At 40.6% G+C, this 25,752-nt stretch overlaps 1 protein-coding gene across 1 annotated transcript in view; it reads left to right on the top strand.

Moving 5' to 3' along the window:
• Positions 1-10,212: 10,212 nt before the first annotated feature.
• Positions 10,213-25,752, top strand: part of Spag17 (sperm associated antigen 17) — a 215,576-nt gene continuing 200,036 nt past the window's right edge. The window contains exon 1 of the mRNA XM_028753003.1: positions 10,213-10,296. Coding sequence (XP_028608836.1) covers positions 10,213-10,296 — 84 coding nt within the window. The remainder of the gene's footprint in view (positions 10,297-25,752) is intronic.

The raw sequence follows: 25,752 nt of genomic DNA, 5'->3' as shown, positions 1-25,752 counted from the left end.
CACTAACAATGAACTTACTTAAAAAGAAATCATAAAAAAACTCACAAAAATCTTAAAACACCAATAAAATAACTAGAAATGAACCTAACCAGCAGAAGGAAAAACTTCTGCAATAAAAATTTTAAGATACTAACAAGAGACTTAAGAAGACAGTAGACAGTGGAAAGACTGTCCAATACTTCTGGACTGGCAAAATTAATAGTAAAAATGACTATCCTCCTAGACTAACATAGATTCAGTGCAATCCTCATAGAGAATCCATCAATATTATTCTGATCTTGAAAAACATGTAAAATTTGCATGGAGCAAAACAGACCACAAATAGACAAAGCTATATAAATAGAAAGAATATAGCCAGAAGCATCCTGTTACCTAAACTAAAACTATATTACAGAGCTATGGTGATAAAGACAACATAACACTGGAACAAAACAGACATGTAGAACAATGCAACATTAAAGACAACCTAGAGATAGATCCACACAGCAATAGACTTAGTTTTTGACAACAATGTTGTATTAGTTTGCTTCTCTGTTGCTGTGATTAAAACCACTCTGAGTTTAGGAAAGAAAGGGTTTATTCTACCTTACAATTCCCAGGTCACAGTTCTTTACTGAAGGAAGCCAAAGTAGAAACTCAAATCAGGAACCTGGAGGCAGGAACAGAAGCAGAGATCACAGTGGAAGATAGTTTACTGGCTTGCTTCCTCTGACTTGCTCAGTTGCCTTTCTTATGTAGTCCAGGCCTATCTGCTCAGAGATGGCACAGCCCACAATGACCTGGGCCCACTGGGATCAATTCACATGCAAGAAAATGCCACACAGACATGCCCACAGGCCAATCTGACCAAAGCAAGTCCTCGACTGAGGTCCCCTACTCCCAGGTATGACTAGGTTTGTGTCAAGTTGACAAAAACTTAACAATACCTATTCCAAAAAATGTGCACTGGAGAAAAAAAATAGCCTTTGCAACAAATGATGCTGAGAATACTGAATGTCTACCTGCAGAAGAATGAAATTAAAACTGCCCCTCACTCTACACAGAAACCAACTGAATTAAAGGGCTTAATTTAAAATCAGAAATACTGAAACTGCTAATAGAAAATATTTTAGGACATAGGATTGGCAAGAACTCCCTGACTAAAATCCCAAAGGATAACAGACATTTCCAAGAATTGACAAAGGGGACTACATGAAATTAGAAGGCTTGTGCACAGCAAAACAAACAAACAAAAAAAAATGTTAGCAGAATGAGCAGGTAGCTTAACAAATAAAAGAAAATCGTTGCAAGCATACTTCAGAGCAGGAGCTAATGCCTAGAACTTATAAAGAACTGCAAAAAATTAAACACACACACATCCTTCACTCAATAACTGGGCCAATGATCCAAACAGAGAGTTCCCAAATGAACAAATCCAAATGACCAATAAGTATATTTTAAAGTGTGTGATAAATGTAGCCATTTAGAGAAATTCAAATTAAACTTTGCAACTTTTACAAAGGTTATGATATGGGCCACTGGCTATTCTGAGTAGTTCTTAGTTTAATCTAGATGTAATTGAGCTGACAGCCAAGATTAGTAATTACAACAATTCCTACCTAAGAAGTCATTTATAGTTGATAGCTACTATTAGCAGGAGTCACTCTTTTTGGGGGTCTGGCTACTGGCAGGTTACACATGACCCAGTGGATAACCCTGAAGCCATGAACACATAGGCAGCATCATCTGGGCTTAGTGAGATATCAAAAATGAAGGGATTTGAAGCTGAAAGGGCGCTATATAGGGGGATGAGGAGAGGTTGAGGGAGGGAGATGGGGTAGAAATTTTCAAAGAATAAAAATATCTTACTTAAAAATACTGTTCAATGCCCCCTTAATATGCTTTTGATGTCATACAGAATAATTGCATACATTTCAATATGATGACTTCCTTCCCAATTCAGCCTCAGCATAGGTCACCTTTACGGTTGAATGAAACTCATCTTAAGCATTTTGAGACCTTGAGACACCCATGCTATGAACCTTTCTCCACATTTCACTCAGAAGCCAATATGATGACTGATATTTAGTCTATATTTTTCAAATACAAAAATATATATGCCAAACTTATGTGAATAAATACAGTTTTCAAAGATTTCACTATACATCAAAGATTAAAATATTTGTGTTTTTTTTAAAAAACACCCTTAAAGATTGCCTGAAAATAGTAAGGCAGAAACTGCATTCCAGAGGTTAACTTCATTCAGGGTAACAGTTTCCACTTCTCAAAGACTAAATACAGCTCCTCCCCTCCTCTTCTTCCTCCTCCTCTTCTTCTTCTCCCTCCTCCTTTACCTCCTCCTCCTCTTCCTCTTCCTCCTTTACTTCTTCTCCTCCCTCCCCTGTCCTCTTCATCCCCCTTTTCATCCTCCTCCTGAATTGCAATGAGCATTCTTGTCATTGGTCTCATTTGACACCTCTGTGACACTCAGAACTGTTGTCCACTCCCTAGCTCTAGAAAGATCCTTATCCTGCTTGAGTTGAGTAGCATGACCATCTTGGCACATAACTGCTCACAGGCCCATCTTCTTCCTTACAGCCTCAGCCTCCTGAACGTGTAGCACTGGCTCCTGTTCATCTCTTCACTTGGTCTCCCTGGTGTATTCATTACATTCAATTTCAATTGCTTCCTACAGTGGAGATAATTCTTTGACCTCTTTCCTGCTCTAAACACCAGGCCCAATTGGCCAATTGCCTACTTCACTTGGTTAGATGCCTCCAGAGTATACAACCTGAACATATTTCAAGCTAAGACTATCATGTCTTCATCTCTTTCTATGCCCAGCCCCGGGCACAAGTGCTTCTAGTGAATAACAATAATGATGAGCTGTGGGACTATGTAAGGGTATTCTGGGTCATGGCTGGGCAGTTGCCTAGAACCCTGAGACTCTGAGTGAGAACCGGCAGGAGTTCAGCACTCCCTAGAACCCAGGGTCCTGAAAAACAGTCTAGTCTCCATAAAACTCAGTTACGCAGGCTGGCCATTACAGCCCCTGCCAAAGTGCACAGGTAAAGGGTGTGACTAGAGGCCTCAGGCTCTAGGGATTTACATACTAATTAAGGCCAGAGGGCTGAGCAAATTAAGCATGCCTTCCCAGATCCTCCCCAGATCCTCCCCCTCCCTATTTAACTCGGTTCTAGCCTGAGTTTTACAGGAGAGTACATCCAAATCCATCCACCATCATCCATGACAATAAACCCTTTTGGAATGAAGGACTTCCTCCTGTTATTGGGGCCTGCTGATGCCAAAGTCTCCAGGCCACTGGAACCATAGACGTTCCTCCTGCATGTGGGACCTGCCGCAGCGTGGAAACCCACTGAGACTACACCGCTGCAGCCTGTAATTTTTTCCCCACAATGAGCCATGAAATAAATCTTTATTTAATCAGATAATGCATTTTCTCATAGGAAAATAAACATGACTCAAAATAATACATGAAGAGAGCAGAAGAAATCAAAGAGAAAACACATAAACACTATTGGGCCGGCAAGTATCCTGTGAATTTGTAATATAAAAGGAACTGAAGCAATTTTGTGCCACTGGACGATCAGGAATTTGTAAGCAAGTTGTGAGCATGTCTACATCTACAGATAGCCATGGACAAGATCCCTTCAGTACCTCAGCATGACACAAAAGCTAGAAGGCAGAAAAGCTAAATAATTCAGGGAAACAAGGACTGCCATACATAGTAAGAGATATAAGTTAGTTTGCTTTGAGAAAATCAGAAATGAATGTACAGATGCATTTAATATTTGCAAGAACACAGGTGTGTTCCTCTGGATTACTCTAACACTTCCCTAATGGTGTGCTGCACCATTTGATACTGAATGGGAGTCAGGCTGAGGGAAAAAAAGAAATCAGAAAGAGAGAGAGGGGAGGAGGGGGAGGGAAGGGAGGGAAGTAGAACCCACTTCTTCCAAGCCGTCATTTCTCCTTCCTACAGCATGTCCCTGCAGCCTGGCATTGTGTGAGTGACTTGGCCCAGTCTATTAGGCTGTAGCAGTTTCACTGAAAGAATTTCTTGTTAACCAGAGCTCTTGAACCTTGTACAACAGAAAACATAAAATCATTTCACATTGTAAAATTTATAAGTAACAGACATTGATAAAGCATTAAGAAATCAAACACAGGATTCTAAAGTGCTTGGAGCAGTTACTTAGCATGGATCATGAAGTCTGAGAGTGTTCCCAAAGGACTAACGACAAATTCCTTTACTGGAGATACAGAAAACAAGTTTCAAAGGAGAAGTAAAATGAGAGAACACTAGGAAGAAAGATCCCACAGTAGTGAATACAAAACAGATGCATGCTAGCTCTAATTTTAATTTGTATGATTGTCATTTTCTGATTCATCAAGAAATAGATTTGGTATTCTGAATTCTCTCACGACAGAAAATATAAAAATTAGCAGTGCTTAATTATGGTCTCACAGACTTACAGATATGTAACAAAGCATTCCAGGTCCAATCTACAAATTCTAAAATATTGCTTTTATTGTTAACACAAGCTGAGGGTTCTTAAGGGAGTCCTTTAGAAAGTGATCCTGCTCCCAGGCTACCCACAACCCACCAGGGACCGTGAATAGCAAGCCATGCACTGCAGCTGATTTTAATCTCCACGATGATGCATAGGGAGAGATGCAGTATCTAAAGGAACTGGCGGCTGAACAACAAGGAGCTTTAAAGATTAAAGTCAACACTTTCTACTGCAATGAAGACTGAATAGGAAGCTAATGCTGACCCCTAGGTCTAGGTGTAATATCCTCCATATGTTTTGGACTATAGCTATGGAAGAAGTGTACCCTTCAGCATTACAAACAATAAAGTCCAAAGACATTATATTTGGTTTTCTATTAGGAGATTGGAAGCATAAGTGGCGTTGATATAAACACTACATCTGTAATGAAAATTGTCCTTGAGTACAGAACGCCAATTAGAGAAATTGGTAGACATCTTAAGGTTTTAACCAAAGGTAAGCTGAATAGATGGCCAATACCTGGAACCTTGACTCAGATGTGACTCACTGCCTAGCTCCTTAAGTTACCTCTTCACAGTGGAAACACTGGCCATATCAACAGCTGGTTTGACCTTGTCTGGTGTAAGGAGTCTGCCCATGAGTAAGCATTAACTGAACACTCTAAGATCAAAGACAAAAAATCATTTTTCTCCACAAGCCCAGTACCCTAAAGAAACAGCCCAGCCTGAAAGTAAGCTGTCCTTTAAACATATTAAATGTAAAATCTTACTGGAAACACTAAATCAAACAAGCCAAGCACACCCCTGCCAATGAGAGAAAATTCTCCAAACAGTAGAATTTTGATTTAGCCACTGCCATGTGGGAAATCTTATGTAGTAAAGTATATGCTTGAAATTTTTCAACTTATATTTAGTGGGGGAGACAATTTATTATACCAATTCATACATGTATGGCAGATGGAATGCTTCTTTTTTTGGCAAAGCCTCCTATTGGCTGAATAGCCGTTGGTACTTAAAACTATGGCCATCGTCATTCACACCTATTTTCTTAAATTAAACAGACCAATTCCATGATGAAATCGTCTATAAATTTGGTTATCATCGCATGTCTTCCAAGTCTGCACCATGAATTATCTAGAATGCCACTTGCCCTAAAATAATGCAGGGGGCCAAGACTGACCAAAAGGCATTCTACAGTAAAACCCTCTGGGATTCCTTAAGTCAATTTTAGAAAACCTTCCACATTGCAGTTTGTTCTGGTAGCACTTTACCATAAAAGATTCCACTAGAAGTGTGTTCTTCCAGCCTGAAATATGTACTTGGATTTTTAAAATGCCCAGTTCCTCTAAGATGTTAGCAAAATTATAATAGATAGATAGATAGATAGATAGATAGATAGATAGATAGATAGACAATGAATATCAGTTAGTATTCTTTTTTCAAAAAGTGTCAAACTGTCCCGGATGTATGTGACATAATGTCCACAAGTTTGTTGCCCACCAGTTATTGAAAGTAAGAAATGTATCAATGCATAAAGAAGCCAATGGATGTCCTCTCCGAGCTAGTGAAAGGTGCAGTAGAGATGGGACCAAGCCTAGAGGAGTAACACTAGACTTTCTATCTAGCATGGTAGCTGGCATTGCCCACTGTCTACTTGAAAGAAGCAAAATTGCTTCCTCAGGCTGCTTCAGAAAAGCTACTACTGTTAGACTCTCAATGAAAATATCGAAAATCATTAGGATGGTATCATGGTTAGTTTTAGATGTGAGTTTATCAGAACCTTAAAATCATATAGGAAGAGGATCTCAATAGAGATTTCAGTTATCTCGATCACATTGGCCTATAGGCATATCTGTGGCAGATTGTCTTGATTGTTTATTAAAATGGGAAAATCAACTCTGAATATAGGCAGTCTCTTTACATGGGCTGGGCCTTGAACTATAGGAGAGCAGAGAGGGTGAGCCAAGAATGAAGCAACAAGCCAACAAAGACCAACATATCTGTTTCTCTATCTGCTCTTGACTGGATATGATGTCTTACATTCTGGCTCTGACTTCTCAGTAACAAACTGTGACCTGGGGTTATAAGCTGAGATTCACCCTATTATTCTCTAGGTTGTCTTATGTCAAGGTGTTTTCCCACAGCAACAGAAATGGAGGTAGAGCTAATGAGATGGTTAGCAAAAGCCCAGTGGCTGTAGACCTAGTGTTTTCCAAGCTTAAAGAGAAGTCATTTCTCATCCACTTACTAGCCTAGGCAAATTTGTTAGGTGTGGAAAAGGTTGGGAGAGACCTCTGTACCTTAGCAATCACTCAGATAGTCAAGTGCCATAATATCTAGACAGATGGGAGATGAGTCTGAACCACACACAGGAAATGGTTTTAAGGGTCAAGCCCACATTCTAATTCTACTACTACCTCCTGTTGGCAAGAACTCAGTCACCTTTTCATAGGTAAGAATAAAGGAGGCTAGAAAATCCATCCCTTACAGTGGAAAGAAAGAAAAGGAGATGCTTCCTGAAAAACAGTTTTAAGCTGATAAACATTACAAATACTTAATTGCTGCTAAAATTACAGTTGTAGCCAGCAAGTGGCTCAGCAGTCAGAAGCATGTGTTGCCCTTGCAAAAAGACAGGAGTTCAAATCTCAGCAACTACCTGGCAGATCACAATCATCCTCAATTACAGTTCCAGGGGATCTGATGCTGTCTTCTGACCTCTCCGGGCACCAGGAATAAATGTGGTGTACTCAACATCATTCTGGCAAACCATTCACATCCATAAAATATTTTTTTTGTATAGTTATCACTTGTTAGAAAAAGCTACTGATGGTTTCTTTACAACTTAAAACTAACACTTTTAGTTGTGAAGTCTCCGTTTCCATTTTTCTCTCCTTGCTCCCCTCTCTTATGTGGAAGCTATGTTGTTAATCATCTGCTAATGACCTGGCTGGAAGGCTGCAGGGAGGAGCTTTACCTTGTGTGTGTGAACTCACACTAGAGAAGAAATGCAATTAGCAATAAAACATGACACGTAAACAGTAGTTAATTTTTAAATGGAACATGAACTTAAATGCCAATAAATGTTTTTATTACTTCACTCATAAAAGCACAGTTCTCCAAGCAGCTTCAACTAGAAGAAATATGACCAAAATTTAGAGTGATGTCATCAGTTGGTAAGAGATCCACCCTTACTTTTAAGCAATTATACAAAAAAGACTATTTATCCTATAACATTACGAAAAAGTTGATGAAGAAGAAAGTGCTAAAAAAAGGGCCATGAGAATGAATGGGACACTCATTAGTTGCCATGGAGATCCTCATGAAAACTCTCCTCTAGAAAATTTCTCTGACATCGCCATTCCTCAGTCATTGTATTCCTATAACAAATAAAGAGAGAGAGAGAGAGAGAGAGAGAAAGAAGGAAAGATTTCCAGTAGTTATGGAGTCCATAAATGTCATAGAGATTGATATAAACCCCCTCCCAAAAAATAAAGTATACATATTACAAATACTATATTATAGATGCATTTTACTATATTTCTAATTAATACTATATTATAAAGTATGCATATTATAAATACTATAAGTACAGTCTTTTAATTGTGAAAGTTTGTTTAGAGAATTGCTTTTTCTTCAATATCTGTATCAAAAAGGAGGGGATTACTTTCTTCAAGTAGTACAAATTATGAACAAAATTTAAAAAGAAACACCATACTCAAACCTGAAGTAGGACAACAAGGATCAGCAATTACCACTGACCAGGCCAGCTTCTGATCTCTGTGATAAGATATCTCTGTTGAGATAAGCAACCTTTAGGAAGGAGGGATTTATTTACCACATGGTATCAGAAACTTTCTGGTCACTTGGGCCAGTTATTTTCAGCCTATGACAAGGTGGGAAAATATGGCTGCTGGATGCAGGTACTGGAACACTCTGCTTCTAGCTTGTTGGCCAGGAAGCCATGAGAAACAGGAAGAAGACCAGGTCCCAATAACCCATGCCCAAAGGCTCCACCTCCTCACTTCTTACCCCCTCTCAATAGCACCACCGTCTGGAAACCAAAGCCTCAACAAAGAGGCTTTGGAAGCCATGGGAATTCTGAACTCATACCAAGTGTTCACTCCATGGCCCCAGCACTTATGATCTCTTTCTCGAAGGCAGCATCAGAAGATTTCTTCAATGTGAAAAGCGTCAGTCACATAGGTTGTGCTGGACAGAGCACAGCTGCAGGTCACAAGCAAGGCACCCTTGCTGTCACCCTTGGCTGGTTGAGGTAATAAAACCACTCTAGACACCAGGAGTGGCTTGGCGATGGGCAAGCTTGGTGATGAACGAGCATGGCTCAGCTCCATGCTTTATACAGACTGCGGAGACAGAAAAGTACCTTGGTTGAGATCTGCTTCTGGATGTCCTCATTTGTCCCTAGGAAATGTAAGAAAAGTTAAATAAGTAGGACCAAGGAAATAGCACAGTTGGTAAAGTGACCGCCACGTAAGCATGAACACCTGAGTTCAATCCAGTCCCAGGAATCCACATTAAATAGCCGGCTGAGAAGATAGGTGCCTGTATTCCTAGCCCTGGGGAGATGCAAATGGGCATATTGCATGCCTCAGGCTCACTGCCAGACTAATCTATTCACCAAGCCCTGAACTCCTAAAAGACCTGTCTAAACAAGCAAGGTAGATGGTGCCTGAAGAAAAACACCTGAGGTGGGTCCCTGGCCTCCACATGCATGCATACCCTGTTTCATGTATACCTACTTTCACACACACACACGAACAAGTACACACAAAAATAAAGTAAGATTAGGTAGCTCAGTGCTAAAGCATGCTCGCTGCTCTTTCAGAGGACCTGGGTTCAATTCACAGCACAAACCCACAGTTGTGATATGATTATCATCATTTCGCAGACTCACTCTAACTGTGATATCTTAGATGAGTTTGGGGTGGAACAGGGGGATCTGTTTGCCAATGGGACACCCTTTAAAGCATGGGTCCTAAACTTGTGGGTCACCACCCCCTTGGTAAAGCTGTATTTCTAAAAAGATTTATATTATGGTTTGTACCATTAGCAACATTACAGTTATGAAGTAGCAGCAAAAATAATCTATGTTGGGGGGTCACTACAACATGAGGGACTGTGTTGAGTCAGAGCATTAGGAAGGTTAAGAACTACTGCTTTTAAAAAACTGGAAATGTTTAGGCAGAGAGAGAAATACAGAGACAAGAGGTGAGGTGAAGAGGAGTAAGTCTTCTCCCTGTAAGGAAGTGTCCTGGAGATTAGAGGTTGAAAAACACCTAGGCTGACTAGGTTCTCTTTCTCAATGCTAGGTTGGCAGCACCAAAGGAAACTTAGGGCGGGAAGCCTGGATGAGTAATTTTGAGTTTCTACACATTGTTTATTCAAACTAGACTTTGCTCCCAAGAGAAACAAAGTGGAAATGATAAAAAGAAGTTAGTGAGCCAGCTAGTCCCGCTGGAAAATCATCAGATTTACCCTGGGATTTCTGGAGTTGGGCACCTAGCGGCTCTGCTACTATGGAAACGGGGAAGCGGTTGACTTGAGGGTCAGAAACCGGTTTGGGGGAAGGGAGCGGGATCCGTTCAGGAACTGGGCGTGGTCTCGGTTACCAAGACTTCAGGGACGCTCAGGCCTGGCCTCAGCCCAGTTTTGAGGCCAATGAACCTCCCATCCTTCGCATGGCACCCAAGAAGGAGAAACCTACCGGGAGCACAAACTATAAGATATGGGAACCCTCGCTCATAGCTGCACACTTGAACCAGGTGAGCGCCCTGCCTCTCAAGTCCCTTCAGTCCAGGGAGCCTGGAGCACTCTCTGCTCAGTACTGCTCTCTCGGATCTTCCAGGTGCTCGACAAAAGAGTGAACTAGAGGAATGGGGCTACAGGTCTGTGGTAGGGCTGAGGGAGGCCCTGGGTTTAATTTGCAGCACCAGAAGCAAAAACAAGACAGGAAGGGACCCTCTACCCTGCCATTTCAAAATGGGGTGACAAATCTGTGTGCGGAGGACAGGGTGTACCATTAAGACTCCTCAGGCCCCTTTCAGTGAAGGCTTCCAGAAGAGGTGCCAGGTTGTACTGGGACTGCTTTCCTTGTGAACTGTTTCCTTCCTGTTTGACCGCAGATCATCCAAGGCCCCGCCCACAGCAACATTAAAATAAATACTGGATGTAAACAGCCAGTATCCAAAATGGCAATCTGTCGAAATAGAAAGAGACCTAGAAGAAAATATTCTTATGTGGTGGCTTGCCCTGTTTTGTTTTCTATTGTTTTGATAAATAACCGATTTCATTTTAATCACTGAAGGAAGTCAAGGCAGGAACCGGAAGCAGAAACCCCCGCAGGAATTCTGCTCCCTGACTGTGGCTCATGTTCAGCAAGCTTTTTTATACACCACCAGGCCACCTGCCTTGGACAGTGCCTCATACAATGGGCTGAGCACTCCTCCATCAATCAGTAATCAAAACTAGCTCGCTCACACAGACTTGGCCACGGGCCCCTCTGATACCCACAATCCCTCCTTTGAGACCCTCTCAGATGACTACAGGCTGTGTCAAGTTGGCAGCTGAAACAAATGAGGACATACTCCACACCTCTGCATCAACATTTTCATCTGGGCATGGAGAGAAGGCTCGGTGGCTAAGAGCACTTGCTGCTCTTGCAGAGGACCAAGGTTTCCTTCCCAGAATCCACATGGTAGCTCCCAACTGTCTGTTACTCCAGTTCCAGTGGATGCTACACTCTACTCTGGCCTCTGTGGGCAGCGGGCGTGTATATAGTACACATACATTTGTGCAGGCAAAAAATCACACACATAAACTACATATATATAAAATAGTCATACATACTAAATACATATACAGAAAACAAAACAGGGCAATGGCCTAAGAACATTTTCTGCTAGGTCCTTTTCTATTTTTACAGATTATCAATGTGGGTCCTGCCTGTTTACATCCAGCATTTATTAAAATATTAATAAATGTGGGCAGGGCCAAAGGTGACTTGGTGAGATAGCAGTCAAACAGGAGCAGGAGCTAGAGAGATGGCTCAGAGGTTAAGACTACTGGCTACTCCCCCAAAGGACCTATGTTCTGTTCTCAGCACCCACATGGTGGGTCACAGCCATCCATAATTCTAGTTCCAAGGAATCTGATGTCCCCTTTACCTGTCAGCCTAAGGCACCTGGCAGTCACATGATGCACAGATATACATGCAGGCAAAATACCCACAAAAATATTAAGTAGTAAATTATTGTAGAGGCTGGGGTAGGGGTCAGCATTGTTGTTGCTGTTCTCTTTAGCAGCCTGTGGTCATGCCAGTTGCCACACTGGACCTGTACAGGGAAATAAGAGATGTGTTGGAATATGTGGCCAGCCCCTCAAGAGCTACATGCCTGGCTTGTAGCTTCTTTGGGCAACCTGAAGAACTCATGGATTGGTTTAGTGCTATCTTCTATCCATCTATTTAAAAGGTATAGGAGATCAGAGGAGATACCTGCTCATTGCATATTGCCACAAATGCACACAACAATCTGTGACTCAAATCAGAGGGTCCATCGGCATAGTGGTCCAGGCCCCACTCACTGCCACCCACCTACAGTGAGAAACCTGAGGGTTTCTAACACTAGTAGGTAGAAATCCATGTCTAGACTCTAATGTTTTTAAGTCAAAGTAGCGATTTGGGAAGAGAACAGCCATTTGCAGACACCCCAGCTTGCCATTGGGACCCTCTTATAGAAGGGGAGAATGGACTTAATTTTTTTATTTTGTATATGAGTACATGGTTCACTAGAGACTTTGTAGCTAAGGAAAGTAAAATGGACCTTGTGCTCCCCTCCAGAGAAATGTTGCCTATTTATCTTTATTTTCCAATACAATTGTTTCTTTCTCTATGGAAAGTAATTCTATCTGATATGAAAATTAGCCCCAGTGAGTCGCATGAATATAGCCTGACTCTCCTGTTGCCTCTGTGGCTTCATACATTGTGACTGTAACTCTTCTGCAGGGTTTCAATAACTCGAGAAATGAAAGCTGCCAACTCCATAATCCCCAGTTACATTCTCAAATTCTCAGAGATGTTTGTCAAATTACTCTGCAAAAGTACCCTCTCTTTTGCAAGTCAGATCTAGCCAAAATAAATTTCTCTCCCATCTTTTTTTTTTTTTTGAGATGATGTTGGTTACATTCAGCTCTGTGTGAGCATTTCTGCTGGAATTATACACTATTATACACTGCCGAACCACGGGGTTGGTGGGGACACCACCACTGTGTTTGTTAGTCTAGTGCTGCAAGCATGAAGCTGTAATTTTCCTAGTTGAACAGGAAACCCCCAGGCACTATTTTTTCTCATGGTTTAAAAACATGAAATAATATCCAGCCTTCTTGATCCTGTTCAAATAATATAGGTTCAATAAATCTTCTATACTAGTAGATATAATTGCAAGCCAAAGTAATATGGTACTTTAGATATGAAGGGTGTGAGCTCAGTTTTCAGTTTGTTGGAATGTATGCTTTCTTATTGTTGGAAGAAAATAAATATCTTCTACTTCCTTCCATATTTTGTTAGCTTGGTTTTGTGCCTGTTAAAGAGAAAGTTCTGTTGTGAACCTCTCAGTGCCTAAGTGCATGCTCTAACCATAAGAAAAACCAACTGGGAATTTGGCTAAAGATGACTACGTCTGCGTAAAGTCTTTGTTGGTTGGGTTTGATAAGGAGCCTTACATGTGGTATGTCTGAGAATATGCATTGCTTTAATTCATGAAGAGTTTGTTATTCTTTTATAGGTGTCTGTGTTTGAGTGCACCTGTGTGTGTAGTGAGGCGGGGGCATGGAAGACAATGTAGTAATTCTCTGATATTACAAAAGATAGTTTTCAAATTACCTCATTGAAAAATCCAAATCAGTCTTAGTTCTGATTTTACTTTGAGAGTAGCCTGCATTGGAATTTAACAGAACCATCAGGTTCACAGTTTGGTTCTGGTGAATTGACCTCATTTCCATATTATAGCTATACCCATCAATTAATAGATAAATTGATTGAGTGACTGATTTGACTGATTGACTGGGGGCTGGCCTTTCCGAGCTGGAATTCTTGCCAATTTCCCAGTACATTTTAGTTCCTCCTAAAACATAAAATGGTGACAAGGAATAGAAGGCACTCTTCTTATAGTCTTATAGAAGACAAGGAATTACCAAGCACTCAGTGACTAGGAGTGACCAGAGGGTGGGAAGACCAGTGGAAAACTGGGTAGTGTTAGAGAGGTATGGTAAAGGGGAAATTAGTTTGAGCAACAACTGGGATGCTTGAGCTGAGAGAGAGAGAGAGAGAGAGAGAGAGAGAGAGAGAGAGAGAGAGAGAAACCAAGGCCACATGCTCCTGAATTAATTCTGCAAACCCAACTATCATCGACTGTCTTTGCAGTCCATCTGCCAAGACGACATCTTAAATCTAAAAAGAAAAAAGAAAGGTTTAAATGAATTGTCAGTAAGATTCTATAAGTAACAACAGGGGTGACACATGTGTGCGACATTGACACATGTATGGTCTACTGTGGCTTTGACACCCCAAAGATGCTTTGCTGTAGACATTCCCTCTTTCCCCAAGGCTGCACTTCCTATGGTTTCAGCTATCCTCAGCCACCTGTGCTCTGAAAGCATTAAATTAAATAGACACTTGTAACTGTTAAACTGCACAGCTTCCTGAGCAGCACCGTCAACTCACATACCGTATCCCCCTCCACTGCACCTAGGACATGAGCCATCCTTATGTCCAGTGTGTCCACAGTGCATATCCAGTTTGTACACCGGTCTCTTCAGAGCCATCTGGTGTGTCAAACAGACTGTTGCATAGCACACTTCTTGTGCAGTGCACAAGGGTTCAAATTTCACCATCATCACACTTGACCCTGGCCTCATGGTGTGCAAGTAGTTATGAAGGTGATTAGGGGATGCCAAAAGAAGTTGAGAAGTGCTTCCTTGAAGTGAAAAGGAAAATATTACTGATTTAGTAAGGAGAGAAAAGAGGTAGGTTCTGAAACTGACTGCTATGGGAATGGGTATTCTCTCAGTCAATTTGTGGAAAGGGAAAAAGAAAGACATGATTACTGTCAAGACTGAAAAACGTTCATCTCCATGGTAAGTGCTTAGCTGAGACAGGAAAGACAGTAAGGTGCAGGTTCAATACTATCCAGTGTCAGGCAGCTATTGGGGTCTTGGTGTATATCTCCAAGTGATGGAGATGATCCTATAAATTAAAATATTTCCATACAGCTGTCAAGGCAGCAGCCATTGGCCACCATGATGGGAAAAAGTTGTTAATAACATCAATTTTCTGTTACTGTAATGACGTTTTTGACTGGCTAATAATTTACAAAGAGCAGAGTTTTCCTTCCTATGTATCTGAAAACCAGCAAGTGCTAAAACATGGTGGCAGCTTCCACCAACAACCCTGGCTGGGTTATAATATGGTGGAGGGTGGCCCATATGGAAGTATATTAAAAAAATAAATAGGGCTGAACTGCTTTTTACCAAAGGCTACCCCGTAGCAATTAAGCTACTCCTGGGAGGAGGCATTGAATGAAGATGGTGTCAACATGTCCTGATTGCCTCTTAAATTTTTACTTTTTATGCATTTGCATTATGTTACATTTCATTATAAGCTTTTGGCATATGGAGGGGATGCAAACCATAATACCAACCTCCAGAAGCTGCCATGCCTCCTTCTGTCTGACATTGACTTCTAAATGTATTTTATATAGGAATAATCATACAGCATGCTTTTTGGCTGGCAGGCTGGCTTGTTTTGCTTAGCATGGCACCTTTGACGGTTTTGTACTGTGGGTTAGAATTCCTTTACTTTAGGATCCATACCACATGTCATTGAACCACCTACCCATTGGTGAACACTGGGTAGTATCCCTCCTTGATTAATGTGGATGCTGCTGTTAGTTATATAAGTGTACAAAAACTGCCCTAGGGTCCCTGCTTTGAATTCTGAGAATCTGTGAAGAAGTGGATTAGCTGGATCATCTGGCAGATACATTCAAGTTTTGTTGTTGGTTTGGTTTGGTTGTATTGCTGTTTGCTTTTATTTTGTTGTTATTGTTTGAAGAGCCCTCACAATCCTAAAGTTTACTTTCTCACCAGATATGTACAAAGGATTCAAGTTCTCCACATCATCACCATTGTTTGTAATGTTCTGGGCTCTGTTGCTGTTGTCGTTTATGATAATTATCCTAGCTAGTGTGACCTGATGTGTTCCTTGTGTTCTTAGTTTCATTTCTCTAATGATTAACAATGTTAATGCATCTTTTAAAGTCCTTCTCATCCATACATCTCCTTTTGTCAATTTATAAACTGAGTTATTTGGTGACTTACTATCACATTACAACAGATTTTTAACTCTTCTAGATAGAAGCCCCTTGGCTGATATTATATTTTGAATGAATGTGTTTTCCTACCCAAAAGTAATATTTCAAGACAACAGACTAGAAAGCCCCAATGCCTCTGTTCCACACAGAAACATTAAACAACAATAATGGGGTTGGGAGAGGTAAATGTTTAAAATCAGAATAACCCTTAAGAAAGTCTAGACAGTGAAATCAGTCATAGATGATAAACAAAGCAGTGGGAAGCAAGGTGTTTCACCATGTTTTTAGTCTCATGTGCTGCATCGGGTGGGATGGCTGCCACATGGTTGGAACCTTCCATCCTGGTTTGTGCTCTGCACTCTGCAGACTCCATATTTTCTAATAATTAGTATTCAGGCTTGCAGATTCTTTACTCTGCCTCCCAGGGCTGTAGGCAACCTGCTCCAGCAGAGTTTCTAGTACAGTCACTGTGTTTTTCAGCGTTGAAGTTCCTTTCCAGATGACCCTTGGTTCTCTCAGCATATTCAGACAGTTGTATAGAAACATCTGTCTAATGAATTCAGTGCATCTAATAAATTCAATGCATACATTCCTCATGGAGATTTGTTATTTATTTCAATAAACCATATTTTCCTGTTTCTCTGTATGTCTTACGTTTAACTCAAAAACTGGACACTTGGAAACATACAACCATTATAGGGTTTGTAGATGGCCATGAAAGAGTTTAGTGCATTAGGACATATTCCAACCTTTGGTGACAATGCATGATTAAATACTGGGGTCTTCTCTGGCTTATTCTGGCCTCCAAGCTGGCTGGGTTTAAATTTGTAAGTTTTCTCCCAAATATCCCACTGGGGCAGTTGATGTCTTGTTGCTTTCTTTCTTCTACCCATAATCCCTTTCCTCAGTGATCCAGGGCTCTTAATACCCTTGAAACTTTCATGTGTCCAAATCACATCAGCCTCCTTCAGCTTTACCAGCCTTAGTATACACTTTACTATTCTCTCTGGATAAGATCTGGATCATAGCAGATATAATCAGCTCCTTGTACAACCTAGAGAGAGATTCAAATAGAGTTAAGTTCTCCTCTGGTCTGCTAGCCCACAGGAGGGAACCGGGACAGACCACCATTTGTGTGTGGAAAAGAGGTACTGGGGCTTCCTACTCTGCTATTTTGATAATTTCACTTTGATTCAAGATACTTTGAATTAAGTTCCATTTTTTTCTCCATTTTCTCCTTGTCTAGCCTACAGCAAGTGACACTGGGAAAAGAGAAATGAATGGCATCTTTATTTATGACAATTTATGAGACACTTCCAGAATTTTTTCAAGGATTCCTTGAAAAATGCCCAAGCATTCCTTATTGACGCTTTCGGGCTATACTCTGAACAGTGCCCCATGGCTTCAGGTTGCCTAGGATGTATGTGTTTCTATTGAAATTTTGTACTTGAGTCAAAACTTTTGTATCAATACAAAGAAAAAGACCTTTGTCTCAGGGGAAGGGCTGTTAGCAAACCAGGAAGAGAACTCTTTTTGTTAATATATTATATACTTTTCTCCCAACGTTCATCAGAATACCAGGATTCTCTGGAGATCTGAGCTGCTTAGGGTATCTCACAGGTAGAATTTGGTTCATAATTTTGTGAATTACAGTCATTGAATTATTTTGTATTTTGATATTATTGGGGGGGATATCTTTTCATTTGTCCCTAGTTTAAAGTATCATTTTATCTATAATCAAAGGGAGCCATAACCTTCACAACTGCCCATTGACAAGAGAGCCACACCAGTCTTTTACTGTGACCAAACAACCAAAACATTAAAACCCAGGGAAAGGTTGTAGACCAATACAACCCTTTACCTACACAAAGGGCCTGCTCCCAGAGCCATTGATTCCCCTGTAGAATGGTTTCAGGCCCAAAGTGTCCCAATTAAAAGACCAGGCCCGCTTACTGCCATTTACCTACTGATGGTGCCCATTATTCTTTTTAGTAAGCCTTTAATTTTTCTTTAATATAAATTTTTAAAAATACTTAGAAGCACCTGATCTATTGATGTCCTCCCTTAGACACAAAAGCCTCGCTTCTAATTCCTTTATTTTCATTCTCTGTGTGTGCTCACCCTTTTTAATTTCACATAAGATTTTTTGTACAATATTGTTCTAGAAATCACCTCCTCCCCTAAGCCCCTGCAGAATAACAGGATGCATGAGATGTCCTTGGGTCCATGCTCCTCCTTCATAGAGGTAACTGAGAGCTGTGATGAGAGGGAAGTTGTAGATAGACCTTGCAATTGAAAAGCAAACTTGTATAGTTGGTCTCTTACATCAACCTCTACAGCAGTACTATGAGGTAGGCATTGTCAGCGTAGAATCGTTCAAAAAATGGCTTCTGGAGTCCATGTCCTTAGTATTCTAACTTGAGATCAAAGTGTTTCTTAAAGCAAAGAAACAAATCTAAAAGGCATGCTTGATTTGTTTGAAACATCAGCCTTCCTCCCTGGTGACCCTTGTCTCCTGGCTGCCAGCACTTTCTATTTAGATGAAGCTCTTGGCTTCTTCCTAGGGCTGCTAAGTGGAAATGCTTGGATATGTACCTTGAGATTTTCATCTATGAAATACATATTTTTTATTAGGAAAACTCTTTCTTCTTCCCAAAAGAGTGTAGGAAGAGATTCCTTTGCCTACTGGGAAGTATATAACGCTCTCTGGTTGCACAGCTCAAACTGGACTCTAAAAGACTGGGCCTCTGTTCTTCACCTCCCCCATCCTTTCCCTGACACTGTCATTCTAACAATAACCAAATATCGTCTGGAGTCACTAGTCTTGTCAATACTCAGAGACCCATGTTCAGTCTCCGAGTGCACTTCACCCTTGCTGACATTCTCCTCCTTCCAGTGTTTCTCCTCCATTTTCATACCTTCATTATAGCCCAATCCTATGCCTTTAGATCCCTTAATTGTTAAAAGAGCCCCAATACCTACTTAACATAAGACCACCTGGTTGCATTCATTAAGATCCACTCATTTTTAACCTCATTGTTCTTAAATACTGTGTACACCATGGAAACTCCCACCTTAAAAGTACTGGTGACCAATAATGACTTTCAGCAAAATCTAATCCACCCGCTTTCCTAAGCCCTCTCTAAATCTGTTAGAATGGACCTTGAAATGGGATTGCTATGGATAAGCAGTGTCCTCATATCACAGAACCCTAAAAAGGTGACAAGATGCTGGAGTAAGCCCAACTCTAGGACCAGACACACATGTGGTGACTCCCATTTCTCAAGCAGTGGAATAAACGACCTAGAACAAATTTCTATTTTCTCCAAACCTTATTTTTTTCATATGAACATAATAATATTTTGAAGCCTTGTTATGAATATAAAATAATGCTTATTTTATACATATATCTCTAGCATGGAGCATTTAGTCTTCAGTAAATGCACTGACACCCCCCCCCGCCTCTCCTGCTTTCATGCATATCAGTTTCCTCAGTCAAAATGAATCTCCACGTCCCACAATGAGTCTTACCTATGATTTGTGGCCTTTATAAACATAACTCACAGTAAACTCTCTTCTTAAAAATATCTATTTGTATTAATTTAAATTATGTATGTCTGTGTATCTGTGTGTGAGCATGTACATGCACGTGAGTGCAGGTGCCCGTGGAGGCTAGAAGATGATGCAGTGTCCTTGTTGGAGTTACAGGAGGTTTTGCGCTGCCCTGTGTGGGTACTTTGACTGAAGTTGGGTCCTCTGGAAGAGCAATATGCTCTCTTAACCACCAAGCCATGTCTCCATCTCCCTTACATCTTTTTTTTTTAAAGGCATAGTAAACCTTTTTATAAACGTTGGCTGATATTTATCCTCCCTTGCCTTGGCTGTAGGCTCTATGTTAAAACTCCATACTTAGTTTTAGAACACATTTTACAATGTGGTATCATTTTATGCTTTATGCTTTATAGGACATGAGCTATTAGGAACCACATCTTACACCCTAATGTACACCCCACCGTAACTAGCATAAATTTAGGTACACGGTACACATAAATGATAAATTCCACTGATTTGCTTGTTGATCTTGGAGCACAGTGAAGCTTGTATAGTGGACACCAGTCTAAGTAGCAGACAGAGGGGATGTAGAGTGGACAACAGATGCTATTCCATAGAGCAGGAGTGACCAGGGAAGTAGCAGGAAGGCGAGCGATCGTTCTCTAGAATATTCAGCTCATAGTTGCTCCTTGTGACACCTCTGTGGAGGAATAATATTCTTCTGTTATTAAAGGCAGGGATACAACTGCAAGTCTAAAGCCCTCTAGAGCTACATAAAGAGAACTAAGCCAGCCAGACTACATAGAAAGAGCCTGTCTTGGGAAGGAGATATAATTTAGTCAGAGGAGGACTTGTCTCACAAGCACGAGGACTTAAGATCAGATTTCCAACACCCACCTAAAAATCTGGGCATAATGGCTGAAGTCTGTAATCTCAGTGCTGGAGAAGTAGACAGGCAGATTCCTGGAACTTGCTGGCCATCAGCCTAGGCAAATCAGTAAACTTCAGGTCCAGCGTGAGACCCTTTCTGAAGGAATAAGGTAAAAAGTAACAGAGGAAAACAGCCAGTGTTGTCTTCTGACCTACATATGCACACACATACATAGACACCAGTGTGCACACATACATACACGTGTGTACAAACACATATACAGTACAACACAGTGTATGCACTCTCACACACACACAGAGAGAGAGAGAGAGAGAGAGAGAGAGAGAGAGAGAGAGAGAGAGAAATAGAGAGAGATCCTGTCTCACAGTAAAATACATGCAATACAGCAAGCCTACTAGATTGTGTTACTGTCCCCAAAAGAATGTCTCAACTCTCCATTCCATACTGCAGAGACATTTCGCCTGCCAGCCAGGAGGCATGCTGGGAAGGTTCTACAGAACATTTAGTTCACAGCCTGTCCTTATTACACCTCAGTGGAGAAATAATATTTTTCTATTATTAAATGTAGCCCAGTGACAATAGCTGGGTTGTGAACATTTTAGAAATAGAAAAAAAGAAAAGAAAAAAGAAAATGTCCATGGAGTCTTGAACAAAGCCAGTAATTCTTGTAAAGGTTTGGAAAGTGGCATTTAGCTGAAGATAGGTGTTGCTGAAATATTAATGCCCCACATCTCTTAAGTAAACCTCATCATAGAATATGTAATACCAGGATGATAATAAAAACAGTCTAAGTAAATTCTGAGGGGTAAATGAGCAATTGAATCGAAGTGCTTGAAGCCATTATAAGTGTAGTCTATCAAAGAGGAAAATGTGTTTTATTGGTTAGAACCCTTAAGCAATTTCTGAGAGGTAGTGAAGGTTTTTTCTTTTTATTTTTTTCTCCTTTTTTGATCCTAAACAGTAAGCTATTTCTCATGTTAATGTGTACTTAAGACTTACTGGAAATACTCATAATATGAGCTGAAGACTGATGTCTGGCAGCAGGCGTATTTCTGAAATTGGGTTGGTTTTTACTACTATATTTTCTGAAATATTCCTTCACTGGTATTTACAAAACAAATTGCCAGTTCACACAAAGGTTGTTTTTTAATAAAAGCCAATGAAAACAACCGAGTTGCTAGGAAGAACGTTAAAAGGGAAATGGACTTTTCATAACCTCACATTATAATTCCTCCTTCTGGACAAAAGTGTATTATTTGAATGAGTTTGGAGCTAAAGGGAATTAGTATGTCAAATTATCCCACTGAGCTGTTATGTGTGATCATTTTTATTGCAAGTGAAAAAGAGCATTAAATGCAAGTAAAAAGTGAGCGTTGCCAGGGAGCTTGGCAACAACTTAGGAAAATGCCAGTGGAAGTGAGTGGGCTGTTGATCAGGGTTCTCTCTGGCCATGGAAACTGTCACTGGCTCCCAGTTCCCAATGTGTCCTGCCTGTCCCAGAGACCTTAGTCCTGCTTCTTGTGGCTTTTCTCTGTCCATCCATCTCCTCTTCCTCCACTAGAAGAGAATGGCTTTCACAAAAGCTCCAGGCGATTGCAGACTATATTCCTTGCCTTCCCTCCCGGCCAATTGCTTCTCATCCACATCCTCTCCAGCAGGATGCAGAAAGCAGCTCCTGCCACACCCCGCTGGCACTCACTGACTCTCTTCCTTTCAGTAAACTCTAGTGGTTGGCGCTTTTAAGAGTTACCTGTTTTGAATCGGTGCACTGTAATTTCAGTGGCACCCCCTGGATGGCTGCCCTCTGACGCTACAGATTCCCAGACATCCCAGACTCCTAATGCTTCAGGCTTGATGTCCCTGGCTGCAGCATCTAGTAGTGATGGGACATAGCATGCTTCCTCCCAGATGACCAACTGAACTAAATATACTGCTGCAGATCACTGTCTGCAGGGCAATGATCATACCTCCCCCACTGACATTAAAACCATTGCTGAGCTGGCTCACGCCGTCCAACACATGAGAAATGCTACCTTGCTTGATATTTAAGGCTTTACATACCCAAATTCCAACTCTGTGTTGTCCCCAGCAATCCTGACCTTGTCTGAGGCCGTTATTCACCAAGACTGTAACCAGAACGGAAAACCCTAAGTGCATTCCCAAGTCCTCTTCTCTAGTCCATGCTCAACTCTTCAGCCTCTTGTTGGCTCCACCTTTGAAATCATCTAAGCTTCCAGCACCGACTCCCTGCTGTGCCTAACCCTAGTGACAGCCATTTTTTGCCTATGCTACAAAGTAGCCAAGACGATCACAGCTTTGTCTGTTCCTCCTGTGCTTGCTGCCTCAACCTCTACTCTACATAAAGCAGCTACATGATCCTAACAAATGTCTAGTGAGTGTTTCTGGCCTCTCCTGACTCTGTTTCACCATGTCACCTAGCCTACTATAACCACACTGGCCTTTTGGGTGATCCTGAAGCCATCAGACAACACAGGGCTGCCTAGGACTTTGTTGTGCTGTGCCTGGAAGTTTCGTGAGCCATGCTTGTCCATGCTTCCTTCAGATTCTGCTCCCCAGATGCCCCGTTGGAAGGACAGGGCATATACTGTGAATTAAATCAACATCTCTCATACTGTTTTCCTGCCAAACAAGACTAGGCTCTGAGAGAATAGCCACTGGCTCTTTCTCCCTGCCTGCTTCCCCTATCTGGCTTGTGGAGGAGCTCAGATGTGTTTACTGAATGAAGTGCTGGTAACGTTGCATGAGAAGGAGCACTTGGTGACAATGTTGCTGTCTGGAATAGCAACTCAGTAAAATGCATGGCAGTGGAAGGCACGCATAACCTGTATATTTATGCATAGTCATGATTTCTAATGTCACTTTATACATAGACTTCAAGCTCAACATTCTCACAACTGAACAAGCCTCCACACCTCCTATGACTGTTCTATGCAGTATTATTAAAAATCACTCTTGTGGCCCCATCATGAAAATGGCTGGTAATTCTCGCCTGTTCCTCACTTCTAACCCTTCAGTCCCACCTCACGATTTCTAACCATTCTAGAACCCTCACCTTTCCCCTAACCTGTCTTCATCCAGAAATGAATATACAAAATATTTGAGCAGTCATCCTATGTCAATTAAGACATGTATGAAAACATAAATCACTTTTATTCTCTAATCTATATCTTGTCAGATGGTAGGATTTTTAGTTTATTATTCATCAACTTGTTCTAATAATTTCAGAATCACATGTTGATTTTTCAGAATGTGGTACAGTCTTTTGGTTACCTTGAATTTCACTCCTTCTGTGATGCTTTGGCTAAGTATGAAGAGCCCAAGAGTGCTGGCCTCAACCACAGCTCTCCCAATGAACCTCTAACCAATAAATCAGGGTGTGTGTGGTATTGTGTACACAGAGCCCTTGTTGGTGCTCTCAGCTCAAAAGTCTTTCAGTTTTTGCTAAACTTTTAGTATTACAGTTAAAGCTTTTCTTAGCCCTCATACCCTCAGATATTTGGGCACACGTTAATTTCTTTTCTTTTCTTTTCTTTTTTTTTTTTGGTTTTTCGAGACAGGGTTTCTCTGTATAGCCCTGGCTGTCCTGGAACTCACTCTGTAGAGCAGGCTGGCCTCGAACTCAGAAATCCACCTGCCTCTTCCTCCCAAGTGCTGGGATTAAAGGCATGCATCACCACGGCCCGGCACATAATTTCTTTATTATCTTTATTATTAAGTAAATGATAAAATTCTTGCAATGTCACATTTAATTGACTTAATTTTTATAAATTAATATCATAATTTGTATATTAAAATATAAATGTTGTCATATTTATAGATAAATATATTTATATTTACTATACATACTATTTATACAATAAAATATGAAATAAATTTATAATACATATAAATAAACATATTTATATACATGATATAGCATACCATATATACATATATATGATATATGATATATACCATATATAATGTATATATATTATATATCATGTATCATGTATCACATACCATGTTTCACATACTATGTATCATTACATATATCGTATTTCACGTATCATACATCATACATCATATATCATTAAATCTTATGTCATATATCATGTCACATGTCATATATCATATCAATCGTAATAATATATGCTTATATATGTTTATATATGATATGATATTAAAATTATAATTCATAAATTATAACTAATTGTATACTTTTTGGTCACTTTGCATTCCTTGTGTTATGAACCACAATGAGACTAGCATTTGGGACTGAACACATTGAGTCAGATTAGTCCACTGTAGTGGACTAACAATAAACCCATTTCCATACAACTATTGAATAATCAGATAGCATTTCTCTTAGAATTGATATTTTATCTTGTTTCAAATGTACTTTTTACTTCTTAGTTTTTGTGTATTTTCTCATATTGTCTTATTCTTTAAGGTGGCATAAAGGGTTCATTACCATCTGGTCATCCACCTACATCACTGGACTTGGGTCTCACTCATGCCCCTTCCCCAGCCCTTCCCTTCTGTTCCCCTTCCTTTCTTCAGTTATCCCAACTTCCAGTTTCTATCACATGTTTTTCATCATTTACTCTTCTTCTCTCCTCCCTAAAACACTTTTCCTCCCTTCTCATCATCCGCTTTCTAATTTCATCACCCCTCATAAATAAATAAACATACATCTGACTATATACTTGCAAACACACATTTTAAGTCTAGGTTCCTTACATGAGCAAAATCATGCAATGTTTTTTTTCTGAGTCTGGCTTATTTCACGTAACAAAATGGTTTCTAGTTGCATTCCTCTTCCTGCAAATGCCATGATTTCATTTTTCTTTAGGACTGTATAAAACTCCAGTGCCTAGATGTGGCACATGATCTTTATCCATTTGCCTGTTAATGGATCTCTAGGCTGGTCCTTCCTGTCGCTGTTGGAACCATGCAGCGGATGAACGCAGACATGCAGCTGTCATTGTGGTACCACTTTTCTCAGCATGATTTGTTAAGAAGATCTCTTGCAATATATGCTTTTGACAGCTTTATCGAAACTTACATGGCTGTAGCTGTGTGGGTTTGTTTCTGGGTCTTCTATTCTAATCCATTGGTCTTTCTGTCTGTTTTGTGTGGCTACAATGGTGTTTGGCTTGGGAATATAATTTGAGATTGAATTGTGATGCCACCAGCATCGTTCTCTCTGCCAAGATTTGCTTTGGCTAATTGAGATCTTTTACACTTTCATATGAATTTGGAGATTTGTTTTCTTGTTCTGTGAGCAATAGCACTGAGGCTATGATGGGGATGGCACTGGATGTACAAATTGCTTTTGGCAACACAGCCATTCTCACAAGCTTCTTCTGTCTATCCACGAGCAGGCAGGTCTTTCCACCTGCCAG

The sequence above is a fragment of the Grammomys surdaster genome, unplaced genomic scaffold, assembly GCF_004785775.1.
Source record: "Grammomys surdaster isolate TR1022 unplaced genomic scaffold, NIH_TR_1.0 125941, whole genome shotgun sequence".
NCBI classification, from domain to species: Eukaryota; Metazoa; Chordata; class Mammalia; order Rodentia; family Muridae; genus Grammomys; species Grammomys surdaster.
The sequence above is the reverse complement of the archived record's forward strand: the minus strand, read 5'-3'. Positions and strand labels throughout refer to the sequence as shown.